This window comes from Dasypus novemcinctus, chromosome 8 (genome assembly GCF_030445035.2).
Source record: "Dasypus novemcinctus isolate mDasNov1 chromosome 8, mDasNov1.1.hap2, whole genome shotgun sequence".
Classification (NCBI taxonomy): domain Eukaryota; kingdom Metazoa; phylum Chordata; class Mammalia; order Cingulata; family Dasypodidae; genus Dasypus; species Dasypus novemcinctus.
Window position 1 is genome coordinate 33,160,106 of NC_080680.1, and position 23,079 is coordinate 33,183,184.

Sequence of the window (23,079 nt, forward strand, 5' to 3'; positions counted from 1 at the left end):
CACAAAGTGAGCACACACAGTTGAAAAAATGGCACTCATAGACTTGCCCGACACAGGGTTGCCACAAACATTCAATTTGTAAAAAATACAATATCTGTGAAGCACAATAAAGCAGAGGGCAATAAAACGAGATATGCCTGTATTAACCCCATTTTTGAAATAATAAAACTGAGGCCAAGCTACTTTCAGTGATTTGCTCAGGCTTACCAAGTGATAGAAACAAGGTTTTTCTGACTCCAAACTCAATGCTACTTCCACTATTCTATAATAAACCTGAATAGGCTATAAAGAATTTCACAAGCTCTGCTTGGAGTCATATTTTTGATTACTAAAGTTTCAACTACAATCTGATTAATTTTAGGATTAATATTTCAACAATTCCTAAACCTGACTAAAATGCCAAGCTTTTAATTTTTTTAACATAAAAAATCCATTGACCTTTATCTCAACAGCCTGCTTGGTCTTAAATATATGTCAAATAAACCCAAGAAAGAGAGTTTAAATAACCATTATGCCTACCAAGTAAATGTTTGTATCCATAAAATTGACAGTTAGAAGTGATGTTTAAGAAAATGTACTTGGTGTGGTAGATTGAGTTTTAAGTATCTCTCTTCTATCATTCCTAAGTACTTACTGTTGACGTAAAAGATAAACCCAATACAGTGTTTTACCAAAAGAATCATTGCAATGTTTATAGATATTTGCAGTAACAGGAGACATATACTCTCTGGACAAATGCCTCATATCTGGATTAATGAAGAAAAAGTAAGTACATTTAATAGATATTCAGCTTCTATCTGCACCTTCTACAGGACTGAAAATTAACCCATGAATTATTTTAAATACTCCCAGCACTGGATATTGCCTGATGGCTACGTTTGCATCACCCAAAAAGATGCATGCAATTTAGTACAAGAGCAGGGCTTCACAAGTTTTCCTACCTCTTAGTTCAAACATGCCAATATTCTGTAGTTAAGCTGTGAAAGTAGTTTAAACCCCCAATAAAGAAAGTGACAAAGACCCTAGGTGGAGAATGGTTGGGGTAGCCACAAGCACTTACTCCCATTTCAAACGAATCATGTTAATTTGAATTCTTACAGTGACCGCTTTCGATATGCTGATAAGTCTCTTGTTACTTTCTTATTGCTATAGTTCCACAGACCTATCGAAGGAACTTATACTGCTCAGAGTGATGGATGCAGCAACTTACCCCTCAGGCACACAATGTTAACAAACCACGTAATAGAGCCAGGATCAGCCAAGGAAAGCCAAGTTTAGCCTGCAGGCTCTAAGTACTGCAGTCATTTGTAAAGGCACCGCCACTATAACATTTGTAAAAGTGATTCCCATGCCCACCACCCCTAAACTGGCTTTCCTAAGGAAAGAGTTCTCTGGTTCCCAGGGACCAACTAGGATGTTCACGCTGTAGCCAACACAGCAATCATTTACCTTACCTTATCGCTAAATAGTTCTCCCATGGTAGAACTGTAAACTACTCCTCAGACCTTGTGCTTGTATCAAAGTCAGGAAAAAATATCTATCATTTCTTATCAAGGCAGTTTAATGAAAGGGGTATAAAAGTCAGATTTCACAGAACTAGAGGAAAAACATTGTCTCCAAAATTGAGTTATTCACACATATAAAATCAGTTGATCTAGCTCCCCCACCCCAATATATATGACTAGAAAAACTTCTCTACCTTATTATTTGGGCATTTCTCAGGTGTCACCTTTATAATCACAACTCAAGGAACTCAAGTCTCCAAAATACCAGTTCAGTGCTCTATCCATACCTCTTCATTTTAGGTTTCAATTTCTTCATCTTTTTAACAAGATGGCTAGGTGACATTATTGCTCCCAACTTTAAAACCCAATGAGGGGGGAGTGGATGGGACTCAAGATGTTAAGCAGATGTGCCTCAAGCGGTTGAGCACCTGACCTCCAACCACTTAAGGACTTGTGGCTCAAGCACTGAGCACCTGACCAGTTTGGTCCCCGGTGCCTCCTAAAAACAAAAAAACAGCAGGGGAGTGGCTGAACACCAGCTTCCCACATATGAGGTTCCATTAATTACCATTAATTAAAACTCTCTCTCTCTCTCTCTCACACACACACAAACATACACACAAACAGTCTTCCCAACAATGTGGGATAACCAAATCCAATATGTTGGTGCTGTGGGAGCAAAAGGCAGTGCCTTAATGGAATGTAGATCCAGCAAGATTCAAGCAATAAATCATATGGAACTTTGTCATACACTCACATCTTAGAGTCCTTTATGATAACACTCAAGTAAATCCATCTGGTTGAGTTAATAATTAGTTCAACATTGTCACAAGTTAATGATGCACAGAAAAGCCATTCTGGGTACATGGTGATACAGCAAATTTGTAACACAATCTGCAGATAATATTTTGCTGCCTTTCATTTTCTTTATTTTCCACTCAGATTAGAAAACAAGACATTTAAAGAACAAACAGGACCTCAAATAATAGCTATGTAAATATAGGCTGGGTTAAAAAAGGAAAAAAAGCATTCTCCTAATGAATCCCACAGGGTTTTAGAAGGACTTCTTATTGTTGAGACAGACCTCAGGCCACTTCTATCTTTTGAGGCTCCTGGTGTATTATAAAATAAAGAAATGCCAACGTAAGTAGCGTATTTATTTAAATGTTTACTTACATCTAATACCAAAAATACAATACAACTATGCTATTCTCTAGAGAGTTTCAGAATAAGCAATATATACTAATTCCCAGTGTACTATAAGCAGTTTGGTCTGGGAATGAGACATGAGATCAAACTTTTCAAAGGAAGAGGACATCATATTTCAGCTCAGGGCATATCTGACACTTTACCTATAAGCTTATTGGAAGATATTGGGTAAATATGAAACCCAAAGCCACATGATCTTCTTAGTCCATATTCCTATTATCCTGTCCCCAGTTAAGGTCCTGGAATTCTCTCAGAAATTTGTAATGTGGTCAGGGACTTTCAGTAGCAATTACACAAAACCCAAATATGTGACATGAAATACCAACAAACACTTAGATACTCATATATCTCTATCTGTGCAATGATCATCCCCCTACCTCAAAAGACAAATGCACTGTAATTAAGCAAAATCTAGCCTGGGCTTAGTCGTATGACTTGTTTTGACCTATGGCATGTTAGCAAATATAACATAGGCAGAAATTTGAAAGGGGTTACACACTGAAGCTTTCTCTCTCATCTGCTGAGATACTTTCCAGTCACTAAGGGAAGAAGCTGGAGGTGGCCTGTCATAGGCTGGGACATGTGGTCAGTTACCCCATAACCCAAACCAATAGCCAGGACCCCAGACATGCAAATGACACTATCTTAGAGCAACGAGTGCCCAGAAGACCTGCCAGTTGACTCAAGAGCCTACAGTCACCTCACAGTCAAGTAGAGTCAATTCAGATTCCTTAGCTTTAGTGGCTGTTAAGACACTAAGTTTTGGGATGAGCTGTTTTGAAGCAAGCTGATACACTGCTCCTATGAAAATGTAAGTTCCAAGAAAACAGAGATTTTTGTGCACTGCTACATCGCCAGGGCTTAGTACATTGCTTAGCATAGTGTGTGTATTCTAACATATTTGGAATAAATGTTGAAGGACAGAATTGGTAGGGAATGAAAAATTCACAAATGAAAGAAGTGAAGAAATGGCAAGGCTGGATTCCTAGCTGAGACACTAGGGCCTTTACTTAGTGAGACATGGACCTCCTGAGCTCATCAAAACCTCTGCCCTTTCAGAGTTAGCTGGGACAAAATTAAATTTTGATGTCAACATTGGTAACAGAACATTTTAGTAAAAATATAATCCACACGTTCCCACACAGGGCTTCCAATTTATTCAAAATAGTTCTAGCTACATGGTGCTTAATTTGTCTAAGATGCTCAGCCATGTGACCTTTAGAATGTTTTAACATTATGCAGCACTTAGCTCTCCTCATTTTAACTTATTCCGATTTTTAACAGATCGCAAATAAGCAGACCAATGACTGCATCTTGCCAAAGAAGAAAAAGCTGCAGCTCTGGATTTATTTCAACAGTTGGAAATTCAAACACTTTAAGTCTCAGATGTTCCCTGCTATGTCCATATCACATATATAGTGAGTGCACTGATACCCACACGTTGGTCAAACCAGTTCTCCAACAACTGAGACATAATGTCAACTAGAATGAGGCGGCAAATTTAAGTGACACCCAACAGTGTGCCTTGTAATTCTAAAAGCACAGCTTGGCCCTCTCCAAGAAGGCTAAGCAGAAAGCAAGTTCCCTACTAAACGTTTTTTTGAAGAACAAAGTTAATGCATTATTTTCATTTGATAGGGAGAAATAAAAACAACCTACAACACCCTACGTTTCTATATTACTGGAAAAGAAAAAAACAGAAACAACAAATTTCCAGAGAGACTTATCAGTCATGAAACATATCTGAACTCATTGAACAAATCTCATCCAGAGACCTGGCTAGACTAGTATGTTTTGTAAGGACAGAGAAGCATCTCTAAGGGCAATTAAGTTCTAGTTTTCCTTCGGGAAATTTGAATCTTCTTTAAACAACAGAATCACATATATTTGCAAATACCTACTATCTGGCTTCTGATTTTTTAGGATTTCCCATGAAGTCACAGGGTTCTTATCCAGAGTATCACATAATCCTTTTTTTTTTTTTTTTTGCCTCTATCACATATCTTAGTCTTTACAATGGGTGAGTCTAAAGGAAAAAGTTGTTGAGAGTCTACGTTAGTATTAGTCAGGATAGGCAGGGTTCTGCTGTGGTAGCAAATGACCCCCCACCCAATCTGAATAGCTTAAAACAACAAAAGTTTATTTTTAGCTCATGTGAGTTGGCTGCTTCTTTTATCTCTCAAGGATCCAGGCTAATTCAGCATCCACCCCTTGGAGCAACACCCGTCACCAGGGCAGATGCAGATCCAAACATGCACGTGCCACTTCTACTCACATCCCATGGCCAAAGGAAGTCATAGCTACACTCAAAACCCAAATTAGGGAAATGCAATCTCATGTCAGTCAGAAGCTGCACCAGAAATAATCAGTGGCAATACTGCCACCACTTCTATTTACTCCCTCCCTCTCTTTACTCATAACCATTTATTCATCTCAGAAAACATTTCTGAGGGCATTTTAACCACAGAGTACTCTTCTAGGTGGGATACAAACATGAGCCAGGCAAAAATCCTGACTTTAAAGATATTACCAGCTAGCAAAGGAAACAAAATACTCATATAAATAAAATGAATACAAGACGAAAACATCAAATACCAATAAGAAGGCACACACGGTTTAATGAGAGTTGAAACAAAGGAGGTTTCAGCTGCAGGGAGTTTGACTTGAGGAGGCGACATCTGAGTAAGGCTCTGCACAATGAGTGAGATCTGGACATGAGGAGGTTCAGGAAGTGGGAATGACATGAGCAAAGGACAAAGGGAGGACATGGCAGCTCATTTGCAAAGAATGGCAACATGTTTAGGTTGAATAATGTTTACAAAAAAAGAAAAGGCTTTGAGCAGAGAAATGAGTTTTGAAAAAATTAATCTGCCTAACGTAGCAGGCTTTGAAGGGAAAGACAATGGGGTGATGGTAGGGCTGGTGAATAGTACAAACCAGAAGTAACAAAGGCCTTAGTTACAGAATCCCCACTAGGGTTGAGGAGGGAATACATTCTACTGTAGGGCCATGTGCATGATGAAAACAGTTTTTCCAATTCTCTTTCATCTGACCCAGAAAATATAACTCACTTTTCCCTTTATCTGTCCAAAGGACAGGTCATTTTGACGCTTGGATCTCATAAAAGTGATGAGATGGGAGCGGTTGTGGCTCAGCGGTTCAGCACTGGCTTCCCACATACAAGGTCCGGGGTTCAATCCCCGGCCCTAGCACCTCAAAAAAAGAAGTGATGAGGTAAGACAGGGGAGACTCATCTCAATTGAGAGATTGTTTTCTGACCATATCATCCAACCAAGGGAATATTCCTTTTCTAATTAAGGGGACTCACTCCCAATAGATATTTGCTCTATTTGTCCTCAGTTTGATGTTTCCTATCCTCCAAGAGTACTTATGAAATCATTCCTTAAGGCTTAAGCTATTAGGCTTAATTTTTGTCTGTTTACCCTGGAGTCTGCAAGTAGATTTAACTTCTTCAACTTTCTGGCCCTTCAAATTGGCCAGTTGAGGTGGGTCTGCCATGAGCCTTTAACCATTATGAGATTCTGTGCTGTTTTATACAAAGATTTAGGACCCCCACTGCCTCCCCACAAACAGTCAACACTGCTAATTCCTTCTTTGGGGTAACTCTCTGTGCTCTTCTTCCCACTGTTCCAATAGACACATGATTTCCAGGGCCATCTCCAGGGACAGGATCATAGCCAGCAGGGTCCTTGGGGCTCCACAGAGAAGCACTTCCAGCTCTTGGATGATCTGGGACTTGGCCCCTGGGGTAGATGCCATCACACTGTGTACTGACCGTTATGTTAATTCTCATGAAGTCAAAACCAGAAGGAACAACCCTGCTGATGGTGCCAAGGTCTGGAACACTTAAAGATAAGGGTTAGGCTATTTCCCAAGAGCCCCTGGACTTTAGAATCAATACACAAATGACTCAGTCCTAGATCACTTCTTTTTCCATATGCTATTTTAGAATAGTCCATGCCCTGTTAACCTTCTTTATTAACTGGTTAGAATTTCAGGTAATTTTTCTCCAGGTTTAGATTTATTTTGCATTTTATATATACATCATGTTTATAAATACTTTACAATTACTTGTATTGAGCAAAACACCACAAAAGGTGCTACAGAGTAATTACCAAGACCCCATAGGAGGGAAAAAAGGGAAAACAATACTAAATTACCCAAGAGAATTCTAGGCAAACTACTACGAGAGTCAAAGAGTTGAAAAATCACCTCCAGAAAGAGGGATGGGTAAAGAGGTGACATCTGAGATGTGCCTTCAAGAAGAGACAGAATTTCAAGAAGACCAACATCAAGTGAATATTCCACATGGAAAGACTGGCACAGACACAGGAAGGCATTGAATGTATACACAGGAAAGCACTGAATGTATCAGGAACAATGGGAAATCCAGTTTGGCATTATTAGGAAACAGATGAGGGGAGATAATGGAAAAAGTATTTCAAGACTTGTGTGGTGGAGTCCTTTAAAAAACCAAGTAATCGGTTTTAATGAACTAAGCAAATGGGAATTAGGGTTGTTTCCAAACAGAAATGGCATCACCAAAATGAAGCTTTAAGATCATCCTCTCCAACTTCAAGCTTTACCACATCTTCCTTGTTAACTAGACACCATTTACACTGACCTGCTTTCTGTTCCTCTGGCAGGCTCTGCACTAGCACTTACCTCTGCCTCACCTTCAAAAGAATCATTGTACCCAATAATTGGCACTCTCACTCCTCTCTTCCCCTCTCCACCCAACTCTTTCAACCTTAGGCAACCATTACTCTACTTCCTATCTCATAGACTTGCCTATCCTATATGCCTATATGGACATTAAATAAATGGGATCATATAATATCTGGTCTTTTGTGACTGGCTCCTTTCACTTAGAACAGTGTTTTCAAGGTTCATTCATGTTTTAACAAAGCAGTAATTCATTTCTTTATATGGCCAAATAATATTCCATTAAATGGATATTCACATTTTGTTTATCCACGCATCAGTTGACATTTGGGTTGTTTCCATTCTGGGGCTATTATGAATAATAATTCTGCTACAAACATTTGTGTACACGTTACTGAGTATGTGTATGTTTTCATTTCTCTTGGGTATATGTCTAGGTACTGAATCCTTTAATCATTAGAAGAATTTACCAAACTGTTTTCCAAAGTGGGTGCACCATTGTACAGCAGTATATGAGGATTCCAGTTCCTCCATATCCTCACTGACACTTGTTACTGGCTTTTTTATTTTAGAACTAGTATCTCATTATGGTTTTTCTCTTAAATGTTATTGCAACAAAATAAATACAAAATAAAATTTGCCACTTTAATCATTTTAAGTGTATAGTTCAGTGGGTATTATTATATTCACAGTGTTGTGCAACTATCACCCATATCTATTTCCAAACTCTGTACCCATTAAGCAATAACCTCATTCCACCCTTACTCCAGCCCTGGTAGACTCTAATCTACTTTGGCTCTATGACTTTGTCTATACTAGATACTTCATATAAATGGAATCATACAATATTTGTTCTTTTTTGTCTGGCTTATTTCACTTAATGTAATGTTTTCAAGGTTCATCCATGTTGTAGCATTATGGTTTTGATTTCCATGGTTAATAAAATTGAGAATTTTTTCATGATTATTGGTCACTTGTATATCTTCTTTGGAAGAAGAAGGTTAATTCAGATCCATTATGCCTATTTTTTAATTGGCTTGTTTTATTATTGAGCATAAGAATTCTTTTATATTCTGGATATAAGTCCCTTATCAGTTATGATTTGCAAATATTTTCTCCCATTCTGTGGGCACTCTTTTCATTTTCTTAATGGTGTCCTTCAATAACTATTTTTTAAGTAAGGGAATGAATGGAACTAATCTTTAATGACAGAGAAAACCTGTGACCAACCCATAAGTATGTGGGATATTAGAGGCAGGGCTGGTCCTAGAAGGAAATTCGAGTCACCTGGTTTGCAGCCTTGAGTTTTGCCCACTGGTTCGCAGCATCATCCACGCAGCCCAGTGGCAATGACATCATCACATGGTGAGTCAAAGAACACAGAATTTGGTAAATTGGCTTATGAGAGCTAACCAAATAGAGAGATGCCTCACAGTTAAAGTATCAAGGAAAAACAAGATTTGCTGGAACCTAGCCTGTAATTAATCCTAAATGGTTCACAATTGCAATTTGGCTTCCCTTGGAAAATTTTGAAATTAATGAATGGGGTCCCACACCCACACTCACAATATTAAATGCAACTAAAATAGGCATAGGATAAGCAAGCAGCGTTCCTCTAAACTTATAGTTAGGACTATTTTCTTACAAATTACAGGCTCTTAGATGGTCTCCTCTGTCTGCACTGTATGTACTCAAACTAGCTGAACACTGTCTAATTTTATTTTGGTTGAGAAACTTCAACTAGAGAAAACAAGGCACAAGCCTGGGAACTTCGATATGGAGGGAACTGTTATATTTTTACAGCTGTAAGAGTTTCTCAGCATAGGAAAATACCAGACCATAAGTAATTATTACAAAAATATCAGATCTTAAGTACTTATTACAAATATATAAATATGGTGGGGGTGTACATATATATATACATATATACATTTTATTTATATATGTGTGTTTAACAGTTCTGTAACACTGGGAAAGACATTAGGGAAAGACTTGATTTAAATAAATCTTAACTAGTTTCAGTGCTGGCATGGTACCCAAAATGTAATTTTCCCAGGCTAGAATTCACCTCCTAGATAATGCATGGAAGATTAAAATAGAAATTTAATGCTTTCTTTGTGATGTTAACCCTAAATTAGCAACCAAATTAACATACAAATGTAAACAGGATTAATCTAATATAGAACAAGTTAAAAATGTTATATATTATATACAGAATAATTTACAAATACTTTTTCAAACATGTATTTTTAAATATGTCTATATCCCTATAAGGTGGTAAAGTTTAGGCTAAGAATGTGAAAGATATGCCCACGGGAAGCAGACTTGGCCCAATGGTTAGGGTGTCTGTCTACCACATGGGAGGTCCGCGGTTCAAACCCCGGGCTTCCTTGACCCTGTGGAGCTGACCCATGCGCAGTGCTGATGCGCGCAAGGAGTGCCCTGCCACGTAGGGGAGCCCAACGCGCAAGAAGTGCGCCCCGTAAGGTGAGCCGCCCAGCGCGAAAGAAAGTGCAGCCTGCCCAAGAACGGCCGCACACATGGAGAGCTGACACAACAAGATGACGCAACAAAAAGAAACACAGATTCCTGGTGCCGCTGATAAGGATAGAAGCAGTCACAGAAGAACATACAGCAAATGGACACAGACAGCGGACAACTGGGGGGAGGGGAGGGGAGTGTAGTGGGAGGGGAAGCGGGAAGGAGGCAGAGGGACAGAAATAAATAAAAAATAAATCTTAAAAAAAAAAAAATATATATATATATATATATATATATATGCCCAGAATATACTCTGTGGTATCAGATGAAATAACATGGGGAAAGGGAACAGTACATTATAAGTGCTGAATAAATGCTAGTTACAATAGTTTATTACAATACAGAGATGGAAAGTAGGCAATGTGACAACATAAGGTAGAGGTATAAGCCTAAAACATGACAGAGGATATACCATTTAAAAATCAAACTTAAATATATTCCTGGTTTCACGTTCTCTGTTTACACTCTTCCCTCTATGTTCATTGCTCAATCCAATCTTCAGTTTTTAAATCAAATATGGGAAGGCACATTTGGGAGTAGGAAGCAGTCACCCATGTGTCTGTCTGTATCCCTTAAGTCGACACAGGACCTGCAGTACAAATACCTGCACACAGATGTGTAAAGTAGAGATAACAGCTAAATTTATCCAAGGAGAATTAAGATATGGAGCAAACTTCAAGTTTATCAGACCTGTGGGTATACAAGCACGACTTACTTAGAATCCCCATTTTAACCCAAACTGATACCCCTTCCAATATCCCCACCTCAGAGTTGCTTGACTCTTTCCAATCCGCTGGCCTTTATCTGTTCAATCCCTGGTTAGCCCACCAGCATGTCCACACCTGGGAACTTACCATCATTCAGAATACCTTTAACTCGTAGCTTACAAAAAAATACCCTGAGACAGCCCCCCCCCCTTGCACTTTTACCACTCTTATGGAACTTGCCTCCCTTTTTATTGTTAACAATAACCACTATACCCCACACCGATACTCTTGCGCACCCATCTCATTTTGACCCCACCACTTCCTCACAACCTGGACACTGCAGTCAGTCATTTCAAAGATGGTACCCTTGTCTTTAAGAATTACTTGCTTGTTGGCTTCCCACAGTCTCTTTCTCCCACCTTCTCTCACACCCTAGTAAATTCTAACTCCCTGTTTTGTCCTTTAAAAACTCAGGCTCCTGAGTATGAGTGAAAATGGCACAAATGAAAAAGACTGTCATTAACTCATTCAACCACTACTTACTGAGTGATGAGACAATGCCACAGCTCTACCAACACAACAGCCTCTCTGCCTCCTCCAGTTCATTATGCATTCTGCTACCAGAAATGCTTGGACCACACTCCACTGGTAACTGTCTTGCTAAACAACAGTTATGGGTAAAAATGTCCTTGTTCTTTCAGAACAGAGAATATCTTATGGGATCTATATGTAACATGGTGGATGCCCATGTTTGTTCGATCAGTAGATTATTGTGTCTTTTCTTCTCAAGGACATTCAATTACCTTTTAGCCTGCACAATGAAGTTGAAACTCTCTAGTCTAGGCATTTGAGGCCTTATATAACCTGATCTGTAATGCTGTTTTTCTGGTCCCACATCTGCTTTCCATTATTCTAGTGACAGCATCCCATTTTTCTCTGGAGAACTGTCCTTCCTCAGCTGGTGGGCTTGCCCATCAAGAGTTACCACCTTCCTCATTTCAAGGTGGACATATGACCCACGCTGACCCATCAAAATACTGCCACCTGCCTGGACAAAGTGATTGGCCCAAGAGTGGGCATGTGATCCAATCGGAACCAGTTGGGAGTCTTTTTCAGAGGTAATGTCAATACTGGTAAGAGAGTGCTAAGAATCATAGGAGTCTGAAGTATGGAGGGACTACTTTGACACCATGTGGAAAGGGCCTGCCTGAGAATAAAGTCAATATAGGGACATAGAGATGTCTGCTGTTAGCACTACCTCTAGCTTTCCAGCTGGACAGGTCCAGTCACTCTTCTGATACTCTTGGAACTAGAAGTGTTTTTCTGAAAAAATTTTGAAAAAAGTAAAATGGTGCATATAATGGCATATACAATATACACCTCTACCTGGGTCTATGACAACATCTCTGTAATCAAACACATTAATAATTCTGCAATAAACAAACTAATGCCTTAATTAAATGTGATAAGGACTATAAATAACCTCATGTTAATTTTGCTCAGGTTATGTTTGCCATGAAGAAAGTATAGATGTGTAGATTAGGTAAGGTTTTGTGGCAAAAAGAGCTCTATTTTTCAATATCAGAAATGCACAAAAGGATATGTGGATCTAAACAATACATTCCTAGTTCATTTATGTAACTTTTTTAGTTTTACTTAAGCAGTATGAGTTGGGTTTTCAACACTTGCCCTATCTATATTCCTTATAGGCCTAACTATATTTTCATTTCCCATTACTCCTCTATACATACTCACATTCAAGTCAAATTAAAAATACTATATTTTGATTCTTTAGATTAAAAATTTTCCATCCCCCTATGGTATATACATTATAAACCAAGGCAGAACAACCAAGAGATGGGGAACAACAGCTGGTTGATTTTTTCCTCATTTGCCCCAGACCCAGACCCACACCTCTCTCCACGGCTCTCAGGGAAGAAGAGCTTACAATGGCTTCTTATGGGAGAATGAGGCAGCACTACCAAAAATAATAATAATTCACTACAAAAAAAAACCATTATTTTCCTTTGAGAAGTCTTTGTATCTCCTCAGTGTCCTTATAGATTCATTTATACAATGCACCCTATGCCTTATTTTACTTATTCATTCACGTCAATTTCTAAGGCACTTGATTATAACAGTGACCCTGTGATAGTATGAGCCCCTATTTGAGAAAGGAGGAACTGAGGGGCAGGTTGGTTAAGAAAAGGAAAAATTCTATAATTTCACTCAAACCTTCATACCCCTAAGTCCTGTTTTCTTTCTAACTGATGAGTTTATTGGCATTGTTTGTTCCTCTTTGGTACCCTTAGAGATTGAAGCTAGTGAGACTACTGCATGTGTACTAACACTTCACTCTAAACAATGTGCAAATTTAACTTGGATAAAAAATAAAAACGATGAGTCTACACACAAGTGCATATATATGTATATGTATATATCTATCTATCTACTAGTGTGCATGAATGTTTACCAGCATTAATTTTTTTTAATAGCCAGGAAGTCGAAGTTGGCTTCTTTCTCATTGAATTCAACCACAGTTTTGCCAAATGATGAAGCTGGAAGGCACAGAGATGCCTGGATATCCTTCAGCCTTGGGGAAAACCTACTCACTGCTTCACACAGCTTGAACCAACAACACAAATACCCCTCCCTGCCCAGGGGATATTTCTGGGGTCTGGACTGGCTCCCTGATCCAAAGAGTCAGACTTTGCTGGACATTTTCCCGGCATACTACCCTGCCTCTCTGGCTGACCTTTAAGGTTAGGACCTCTGGATATAGGCCCATGAAAGATACTGATAAGGCAAACTCAGCTGCCTTGGACTTACAAAAAATGCAGTTTTTCATTTCAAAGAGAACCCCCAAATCCCCAACAACCACATACAAGCCAGTCTTTGCCTATGAGGCTAATGCAACAGATCCACCACCATTAGGGCAGGTACTCTGAAGTGCTTCCCCCACTCTCGAAAGGATCCCCTGCTCTCCCTCTATTTTCCTCTTGTGATAAGAAACACACAAATATGTGGCTAGCTGAGGGCAGAGTTGGCGTTCTTAGGTTTAAAAAGCTGCTCTGTGCAGAGCCAAATGCATCACACAGGGGTCAACCCGGGACCACCAAATCAGTTTACATTTCTGTTCACAAAATGCCTAGGAATTTACTGTCCAATACCACACAACCCATCAGACTAGCCATGGCCCCCATCCGATGCCATCCACAAGTACGTAGAACTTCCCTCACACTCCACTATTAATTGACATTCCAGGCATCCCCTCAGGAGAAAATTTATCAGCAGAGTAGATGGCTCTCAAGATACCTCTGAACAAGCTACTTAAGGCTGAAGTATCTCTTCCCACTGATTGGGAAAATGCATCTTCTAAATGTACCCACACAAATTATGTACAGAATTAAACAAAATAGATATTCAAATAAGTTTTAACATAATTTATCCAGGTAAGGTACCTGATAAAATAGTCTTGATATTGTTCTTTCCTTTCTCCCATCTTCAACAAGCTTATCCCATAATATTTAAGGTGCCACAACAAGGATCTCAGGGAAAGGGTATCACAAATCACTCATAATTAGTTTAGAATCCAAAACTATTTTAAATTGTTGACTAAATGGAAAATCATTTCCCAGTCTACAAACTCTCATTCAGTTCTTCTAACTCAGTCATCAAAAGTTTATTTTTCTCATCTTCATATTTTGCATCTTCCCATTTAAAATGTCCTCCTTTCCCCATCTCTTAATAATGTTTCAATGCTTCTCTTCAGATTCAGATTCAACAAACCTTTTACTGGAAGCTTAACTTTGTGCTAAGTAATAGACAGTTAATATACTTTATTATTTAGAGATTTATCATTTTACAGAGGAAGGAATAGGGGCTCTGCTAAGTTGAATGGCTTTCCCACTTTCACAGACCTTGCAAATGGCATTTACAGAGTTTCCGAGTTCCAGTGTTTTCAATGGCATCCCCAGGTAAAATATTTCCTCATTATTGCCTGCATCTGGCTTTATCCTTTGGAGTCTTGTTTAAGATAAGTTATATAGTTTGCAGAAGGATTTTCTTTTTTTTTTTTTTTTGCTACTGGTAATCTCAGACTTGGAATCAAGGGTTATAAGCATCCCACAGAAGGATAAATACAGATATTGTAGATTGCAAACAATTTGTTCACAGGAGACCTACTCCTGGGGTTCAAATAACCAGAAATCAACGGTTCCTCATTTGCAGAGAGTCAGTCCAAGCAAAGGTTCACATTTAACATTATGTCAGGTATTGTCCATTTTTGTCATTTCTGTTCTGTAACCAGTAGATTGTTAGCTCAAAGGGGCAGAGCACACGTTCAGTGAGGAGGCCAAAGGCATCCTCCACTCTCCCAGTGCTGGCCAGCAGGCAACACACCCAGCAGAGCTGGTCAATGACACACTAGACATCCCCAGGGCTCTTAGGGGACCGCAGGCAGAGCATCCAACTGATAATAATACCAGGAAAATACGATATCTGCTGACAACTACTACTGTTGATAATCATGGTTTCAAGGCATTTCATTCACAAAATATACACATTTTGCAAAAACCTACCAAAACGTATTGCTGCCTCTATAACCAGAGACAAGAAAACCCTCATTGCTCCCTTCTAGGAAGTCAAGGGTGTCCTTTTGCTTATTTGTTTGCTTGCTTCTTGAGATACACTGCACATCCTATCTTTCATGAACAGAAGAGGCACACCTATTCTTTGTTGTAGAAATCTCCAAGCCGATATTTTATCTCTGGTGACAGTTTAAATGGTAAGATGCTATTTAACATTACATTATATTCTACATAGACAACTGGCAGTAGCTTTATTTAGTCAAAACTCACTACCTTTTCATATACAATATACTGAAGATATATAAAATACCACCAGGGTATCAAAGGACTTCAGAAAAAGTAACAGGTTTCCATTCCCATTAGTGATACATGAGGTAGGACCCCAAGCCCAAATGAGTGAAGACGAGAAGAACCTTCCAGAGACACAACATTCACAATTTAGTTACTGCCCCGGCAGCATCTGAACCACAGCTGGTTTGGTGATGGAAAGAATAACAAAAGGATGTCTTAAGTGTTAAAAGGTCAGAGCAGTGAAGGATGAGTGCAATATCATTTGGCTCTTACGGTGCAATGATATTGCATGTGTGAACTGAATTTACCACTCCAAAGACTTAGAATAGGGTTAGGCTCCTTTTATCTACAGAGGAAATGCTTTACACTGCAAGAACAGCTGATCTTTTTATACTGGTGACAGCATTAGTTCAAGGGGCCCTCAGTAAGCACTCAATTTTCTCATTAGCATTGTAAAAACCACCACAGTGTTTGGTGTTATTTGTATGTAAACATTCCTCTTTATTACTTTTTAGGAAAAGTCATGGATCTTCACTATAAGGCCCTTTGTAAAGTCAGGTGAGGCTGCTGACACTGCAATGTCTGCATGTTCAAAAGTGGGTTTGGTGACTATTTCTTACTCCTCACTATTTCAGAGTCTGTAAATACCTAAGCTCTATTCAGTGAGTTCAGAAACAAGTGTTTCCTTGCTAGGCATGAAGCTTCTTAAATGCCGGAAGTCCAGATCTGTTTGAACTAAATATCTGTGAATTAAGACCAGATGCCTGCTTCCAGTCTACTGAGCCACTAAATCAGAATTCAGGGAACTTGTCCAGGACAATGAACAAAATGATGATGATGGACAACCCCCATCCCCCAAAAACAGAGTATTTACAACTTTAGGTAAAACAGTTCCTTCCATTTGCCCCTTAAGATCTCAGCTCCTCTCAATCTGTAGCAGAGTGGGCATCACCATCCCCAAATCCTCGAGACTGAGGAATAAACAAACATAAGGAGGGAATGCAACCATGAACCAAAGTAGACTTACTATTGCAGTAACTTGTAACATTGACATAAAGATAGTGATTACCAGAGGTTCTGAGGAGAGGGGGGAAAATAGGTACAACATAGGACATTTTTTCGGGCATTGGCACTGCAATGACGGATACAGGCCATTATACATTTTTTCAAAAATTGTGCAGTGCAAAGTGTAAACCATAAAATAAACTATAGACTTTGGTTAGTAGCAATGCTTCAATATTTATTCATTAATTGTAACAAATGTACCACACTATTTTAAGATGTTATTAATAGGGGAAAGAGTTAAGGGGTGGTACATATGGCGATCCCTTTTAATTTCAATGTAGGGAAGCGGACTTGGCCCAATGGATAGGGCATCCACCTACCACATGGGAGGTCCACGGTTCAAACCCCGGGCCTCCTTGGCCTGTGTGGAGCTGGCCCATGTGCAGTGCTGATGCGCGCAAGGAGTGCCCTGCCACGCAGGGGTGTACCCCATGTAGGGGAGCCCCACGTGCAAGAAGTGCGCCCCATAAGGAGAGCTGCCCAGCGCGAAAGAAAGTGCAGCCTGACCAAGAATGGCTCTGCACACACCGAGAGATGACACAAGATGACGCAACAAAAAGAAATACAGATTCCCTATGTTGCTGATAAGGAAAGAAGCGGTCACAGAAGAACACACAGGGAATGGACACAGAGAGCAGACAAGTTGGGGGGGGTGCGCGGAAGGGGAGAGAAATAAATAATCTTTTTAAAAAATTTCAATGTACTTTTCTGTAATCTAAAACCTCTTTAAATATAATACTTATACTCTTTATTCAGGAAAATGGAGATGTTAGTTTTTTCCTCCCTCCCCACAAGGTTTGAAGGGATTCCCTAAAAGGCAGGATCCTAGCGGGAGTGGGTCTGGAATAGTTAGCCAAGCGTTTCAATCATGGCTTTGCCACTCACTCTGTAGCTGGGTGGCCCTGGGTGGCTTACAACTTCTCAAGAGTCTTGGTTCCCAAGCCCACTGTAAATAAAGTAATAGTCATCAAACAAGGTTGTTTTGAGAATTAAGAAAGAAGGTTATGCTCAAGATCTTATCCCTCCAAATATGCCTGACATATGGGAGATGCTCAATGTTAGTTGAACCTGAGAGATGAGTCCTTGGAAAGATGACAACATGCCTACTGCCAGGGTTGACCCTCCCAGTTACATTCCTGGAGGCAGAAAAAGGGCCCAACTTAAGGCTCACGGCAAAAAAATCTGAACAGCCTCAGTGTTTTCTTCCGGAGAAAAAGGCCACAGAATACTAACAAACCGCTGGAAGGGAACGCTTCTGCAGATGACAGGGCAACAAATTCTGTGGATTTCCTTACTTCCCCGGGAAGTGGGGGGGGGGCGGGAGGAGAAATTGTGCCCCTTGCCAGAGGACCTGCTCCTCTGACACATGTCCTCCCTCTGAATGGACAAAGCAAGAAGACATCCTGCTCAGTCTCCTCCGAACCCCTCCCGCCACCCACGCTCCCCAGCTCCTTCTCGGCCACCCTGGCAGACGCGACGACAGCAGTTCTGTCTCATCTCCCTGTGCCGCGTCCCCGGGGAGGCCAGGGGGTCCCCGCGCTCCGAGGCTCTCGTTCCTGGGCTTGGAACGCAATGACATCGGAAAGCGCTGCGCTCTTTTACTTCAGCGGCACCGCCGCCTTGGCGGGGTCAGGGCGCGCAGGTCGCAGACCCCAGCCCTCGCGGTGTCTTCCAGCACCCGGCACCGTCCCAGAAGCGCGCCAGCTGCGAGAGTGCGCCCCCCACCCCCCAAGCTCGACTTCCATTCCCAGCGGGGAGCGCGCGGGAGGAGTGTGTGTGTGTTGGAGCGGGGCACTTGCTGGAACCCGCTTACACAGCTCTCTCCACTCCATTTCTTGCAGGGGCGAGGGACGCGGAACCCGGGGGTGGGGGGGGGGGGGGACCGGGGGAGAGGAAACAAGGGAGCTAAGATGATTTAGTCCAGAGGTGCCCCCAGATCTGTTCCGTTTCCTATCATCCCCTAGCATCACCTCACTTTATTGGCATTTTTCCTCAGCAGGGCAGCTCTCCCTACATACTGCGAGAGGCACTCCCAACAAATACCCCGCTGCCCTCTCGACTCTCCTTCCACGGCTCCGACTCCCGGCCCTGCACGTCCTGCCCCGCAACCCGCGCAGCTTTCGCGTTGCAGAACGCGTCTCGGAAGTTTCCTACCTCCCTCTTCGACACCCGCCCTTCCCCACTCCGGGAGGCCCCACGCGGGTTGGGTGCTAGGGAGGCGAGGCAGCCAGGAGGTCTCTCCCCAGACCGGCGCTCCCGCCCGCGCCCGCCCCCTCTGCCCTCCTTCTCCGCCTCCCTCCAGCTCCAGTCCTCGAGCCTCCAGCGCCCAGAGGTTCTCTCGCCCAAGAAGAGGAAACTACTTTCTGGAAGAAATTCGGCTCCAAACAGAAAAAGCTTTCCCATGGTCCACCTCCTCCCGGCTCTCAAAAAGCACCAGGAGCCGGTTCCAGGGTCCCCCGAAACTGCCGATTTCCCCCCTCTTCACGCCCACTCGCTGAGACTTTTCCTCAGCCAACTACGCTCCCAGATTTTGCAGGTCAAAAGGTCCGGGGCAGGCACAGTCCGGATTTTTCCAGAGACCCTACCTGTCCCGCGTAGCTTGTAAACAAAACACAAGCCCCGGCAACTTTGCAAGTGTGTGTATATGTGTGTGGTGGTGGGACAGGGCGAGACAGAGAATGGCCCAGGAGTTGAGTCAATAGCTGCTGCAGCACATCTGGAAGAGGGGGAAGGGGTCGACTGGGAGGGGGAGAGATTGGGGTTCGCAGGCACCCCCGCCTCCCTGCCCCAAGCAGCTTGCAAGGACGAGGGACCGCTCAGCCGGGCATTACCTGTCCTAAATTGATGAATCCGTACTTGCTGGCGATGCGGTTGGCCTCCGGGAAGCCGCCGGCGATTTTGACCGCCCAGTGGTTGGTGTAGACGCGCGTCCGGCACACGGGGAGCAGGCAGCCCCCGAGCAGCGCCAGCAGGCACAGCAGGTCCAGGCGTCCCGGGCAGCAGCGGCTCCCCCAGCCCATGGTCCCGGCGCCTCGCTGCTTCGGTCGCCTGCTGGTTCGCTCGCTGCGCGCCCGAAGCCGCGCGCACAACTAACTTCTCTGGCCTGGGCCGCCCGGGCGCGCAGCCCCCCGGCCGCCGAGCCTCGCAGCCCGGGGCGATCAGCAGGAGGCGGCGAGCCCCGGCGCGGAGCGGAGCGGCGAGCCTCGCTCGGGCCCCTACACCATGCCTGGCACCGCGGCGACCTGGGCTCCCGGCTCTCCCGCCGGCGGGGCGGACCGCGGGCGCTCCTCGGCTCCGGCGCGGGAGGCAGCGGAGCGGGGCGGGCGCCCTCCGGCAGTGGCGTCCCGCCGGGCTTGACTCCCGGACTCTCCGACTCGACCTCGCTGCTCCCAAGGCCCCGGAGGGCGACGCAGGCGATGCCGGCGGCCCGCGGGGGAAGTGGAGACGGCGGCCTGGCGCCCCCTCTGCTGGCCCCGGCTCTGAGCGCGCGCTCGCTCGCTCGCCGCCCCGCGCTCTCTCCAGCTCCAAGCAGCGCGCGGGGAGTGTGAGCGGCAATGGCAGCAGCGCCGGCTCTGCATAAATGACGGCCCCCTCTTCGCCCCCCCCCAAGCACCCCTCCTTTCCCTCCTCTCCCTCCTCCTCCCGCCCCAAAGCGGCTGCAGCCCGGCGCTAACCAGGTCCTAGCGCCGCCGGGTTCTTTCGGCTGTAACCTCCAGGGTCCCGTGCAGCAAAGAGCTGGGAGGAGAGGTGCGTTTTCGTGGTTTTACCTCCTTCAATCCACTCCCTCAAGGATTTGTATTAATTTATCTCCACTTCGCGAAAGGCTAAAGGGATGTGCAGGCTGGGGAGAGTCCAGCGCCCCGAAGATTCATCCATCCTCCCTCGGAACGTCCTTAACGACTAAGTATTTAAGGAGGTCACTTGCGTGTCAATTACCAAACAAATAACCCGAGCTTTTCACTTCGTTAATTCTTCATACTTTTCAGCAACTGTTTATTTTACACATTCTGCTCCTGGGAGAGGCTACCACACGGTACCATAAGGTGCATCAACTCTTACAAAAGCCAGCCACCGTGGTTCCAAAGCCAAGTTTGTTCCTGCTGACTTTCGAAATCGGTGTATCTGATACTAGGCAACGCCACGGGAGAGTGAAATTCCAGCCATGGAATTTAGAAAGGATGCTTCTATGAATATTTGGTATGAAATAGGTGGAGATGTTGGGCCAAGGGAATAACTTTATTTGTTGGACTGAGTCTGATGAGTACTTCGTTTTCCAACTTTTCCAAGCACAGCCCAGTAACAGTGAAAGGCTTCAGTATAAAAAGAACCATAGAGGAAGTCCGCTCTTCCTCACTGTGCAAGGCACTGTGCAGAGGACAGGCAGGAGTTCGGATCAGCCAGCTTCTTTCTCAGTACAACCTCCCTGCCTTTTTTTTTTTTTCCCCCCACAGAGCGATTCCTTGTGAAAAGAAAAATTGCTCCTTAAGATATAATTGAATGGATCTTGAATGTATTCACTAACAACCCCCCCTTCCTGTTTCTCCCCTCCTCCCCCCAAACCCAGTTAACTTTCTTCTTTAGCATTAGTTAAATGTATTTGAGATTAATTAACCCATCACACCCTCTAGCTTTAGGTAATAATTCTTTTATCTGCCTAGGACCTCACTTTTTCCCTGGGGCTAAAACCTATCTGCAAACTCAACTCTGCTAGCACCTTGGAACACAATATCGTAACAATTTTACAAATTGTCTAAGATTTGCTATATTATTTAATTTTCAAAACAATCATGGAATATCACATTGTGGATGAAAACATGATGGATCAGAACTAAATCACTTGCAGAAGGGCATGTATTCTTTTATTCATTTATTTATCTACTAAATCAGCAAATGTTTTGAGTACCTAGTATGTACAGGGCATTTTGCTGAACACTGGAGAAATGGAGGAAGGGAAGGAGGTAAAAATACTTATTGGAATTCAGATTCTGAATAATTCCAGAGTAAATGTGATGTTTTTATTATTATTTATAGGTGAAAAAGCGTAAACCCTCTGCTTGGGCTTTAGAGTTTTGGTGCAGTCCCCACAGGCCAATCCTGTTGTACACATCTCTTCCACCCTTCCCAGGGAGTCTATTTGGTCCCTGTTAACTGCCACCTGGCCCATCAGCATCTATGCATACGGATCCTTCTAGAAACTAATGGCTTTCAGGTGTGATAGGAAGAGCTCAATCAAGATCTAACTCTCTATACACATCCAAGGGACGGTCAGTCTTCCTTTCCTCAGAATTGTGAGCCTTTGCATGTCAGGAGGGAGGGAGAGCCTCCTGTCCACAGGCCGGTGTCCACCGTGAAGACTGCACAAGGCTGCATGGGGAGGCAGGACTGAAGCATGGCCTGTGGGTTTTCTCTAGGGCTCTAGGACCATTATTGCTTAGGACTGCAAAGGCCACTCAAAAGGCATCTCTTTGAAAGCCATGTTTACCTCTTGTGCTTCAACTTAAAGAAATGAAGAGGAATTACTCACTGTACCAGGTTTCCTGAGGCCTGGAGATTGTTCCCTAGGAATGGCAAAATTACTCACTGATATTTTTTCTCCATAGTGTCTTTCTCTTTCCACTCGCACTCTTGCCTTCTGAGAGTGTGCCCTGCTTGGCGCACACATGCCATTCACTGCACTGAATATGAGAGAGAATTAGAAAGTGAAGTAGGAAGTGGGCAAGCCACTTTGCTGCTTGGTAAACCAACCCCTGGGCCAGCATTTAGCTTACTCAAAGGGCATATTCTTTCATTTGGATGGACATGTATATGTAAGAGAAAAACTTAACTACAATAACCAAAAAAGATTTGGAACCCCCATTCGTCTGCCAAATGGAACTTACGAATGTTTGTCACCGTAGCACATATCTTCCACTTCAATTGTAAGTGCATTTTCAAAGACTATGATTCCTAAACTTAAATGATACCAAAGTCCCTCTCTCATTGACACCCAGGCGCACCCTGCTTAGTGCTTTGGAAGCTGCATTAATGAACTCATTACTTTCTTAGAGCCTTTTGGCCAAGAGTGAAGTTTCTAGATAAGGATCTATCTTTGCAGCAAAAGAATATCCTATTTCATGACCTTGGCTTTGTTGGTTATCACAGTCAGCCTGATTACAAATCCCTCAGTAGCCAAAGGGAGGAGAATAGTATTAATTAGTGCAAAACCGTTGCTAACACTGGAAAAGAAGCTGAATCCAAGGCTTACAAGAATGTCTCCTTTTTGTATTCAGAGAAGAGTGCTGCGTGATTTGACCCTCGACTCTCCCTCTGGAACGTGCCAGATGGCAGGAAACCAGGCAGTTTTAAGTTTTACTCTGCCTTATACTTAGCAACATATTACTTGATAATGAGGCTCCACTAGTGTTTGGCCTCTATGCCAAGGTACCTTTCAGCTCTGAAAGAAAATTTCGGTGAAATCCAGGCACTTGGGTAGAAGTGAACAAGGAC

At 42.8% G+C, this 23,079-nt stretch overlaps 1 protein-coding gene across 6 annotated transcripts in view; it reads right to left on the reverse strand.

Annotated features, from left to right (window-relative positions):
- PCSK5 (proprotein convertase subtilisin/kexin type 5) overlaps nt 1–20,149 on the reverse strand; it is a 434,041-nt gene extending 413,892 nt beyond the window's left edge. For 4 of the 6 annotated variants that reach the window (XM_058301655.2, XM_071216673.1, XM_071216675.1 and 1 more), the window contains exon 1: nt 19,425–20,148. In XM_058301655.2, the coding sequence (XP_058157638.1) occupies nt 19,425–19,613 (189 nt within the window). In that variant the 5' untranslated portion in view covers nt 19,614–20,148. Of the gene's footprint in view, nt 1–19,424 lie in introns of all 6 variants that reach the window. The other 2 variants (XM_058301654.2, XM_071216671.1) reach the window with 1 other exon arrangement.
- Nucleotides 20,150–23,079: the final 2,930 nt, after the last annotated feature.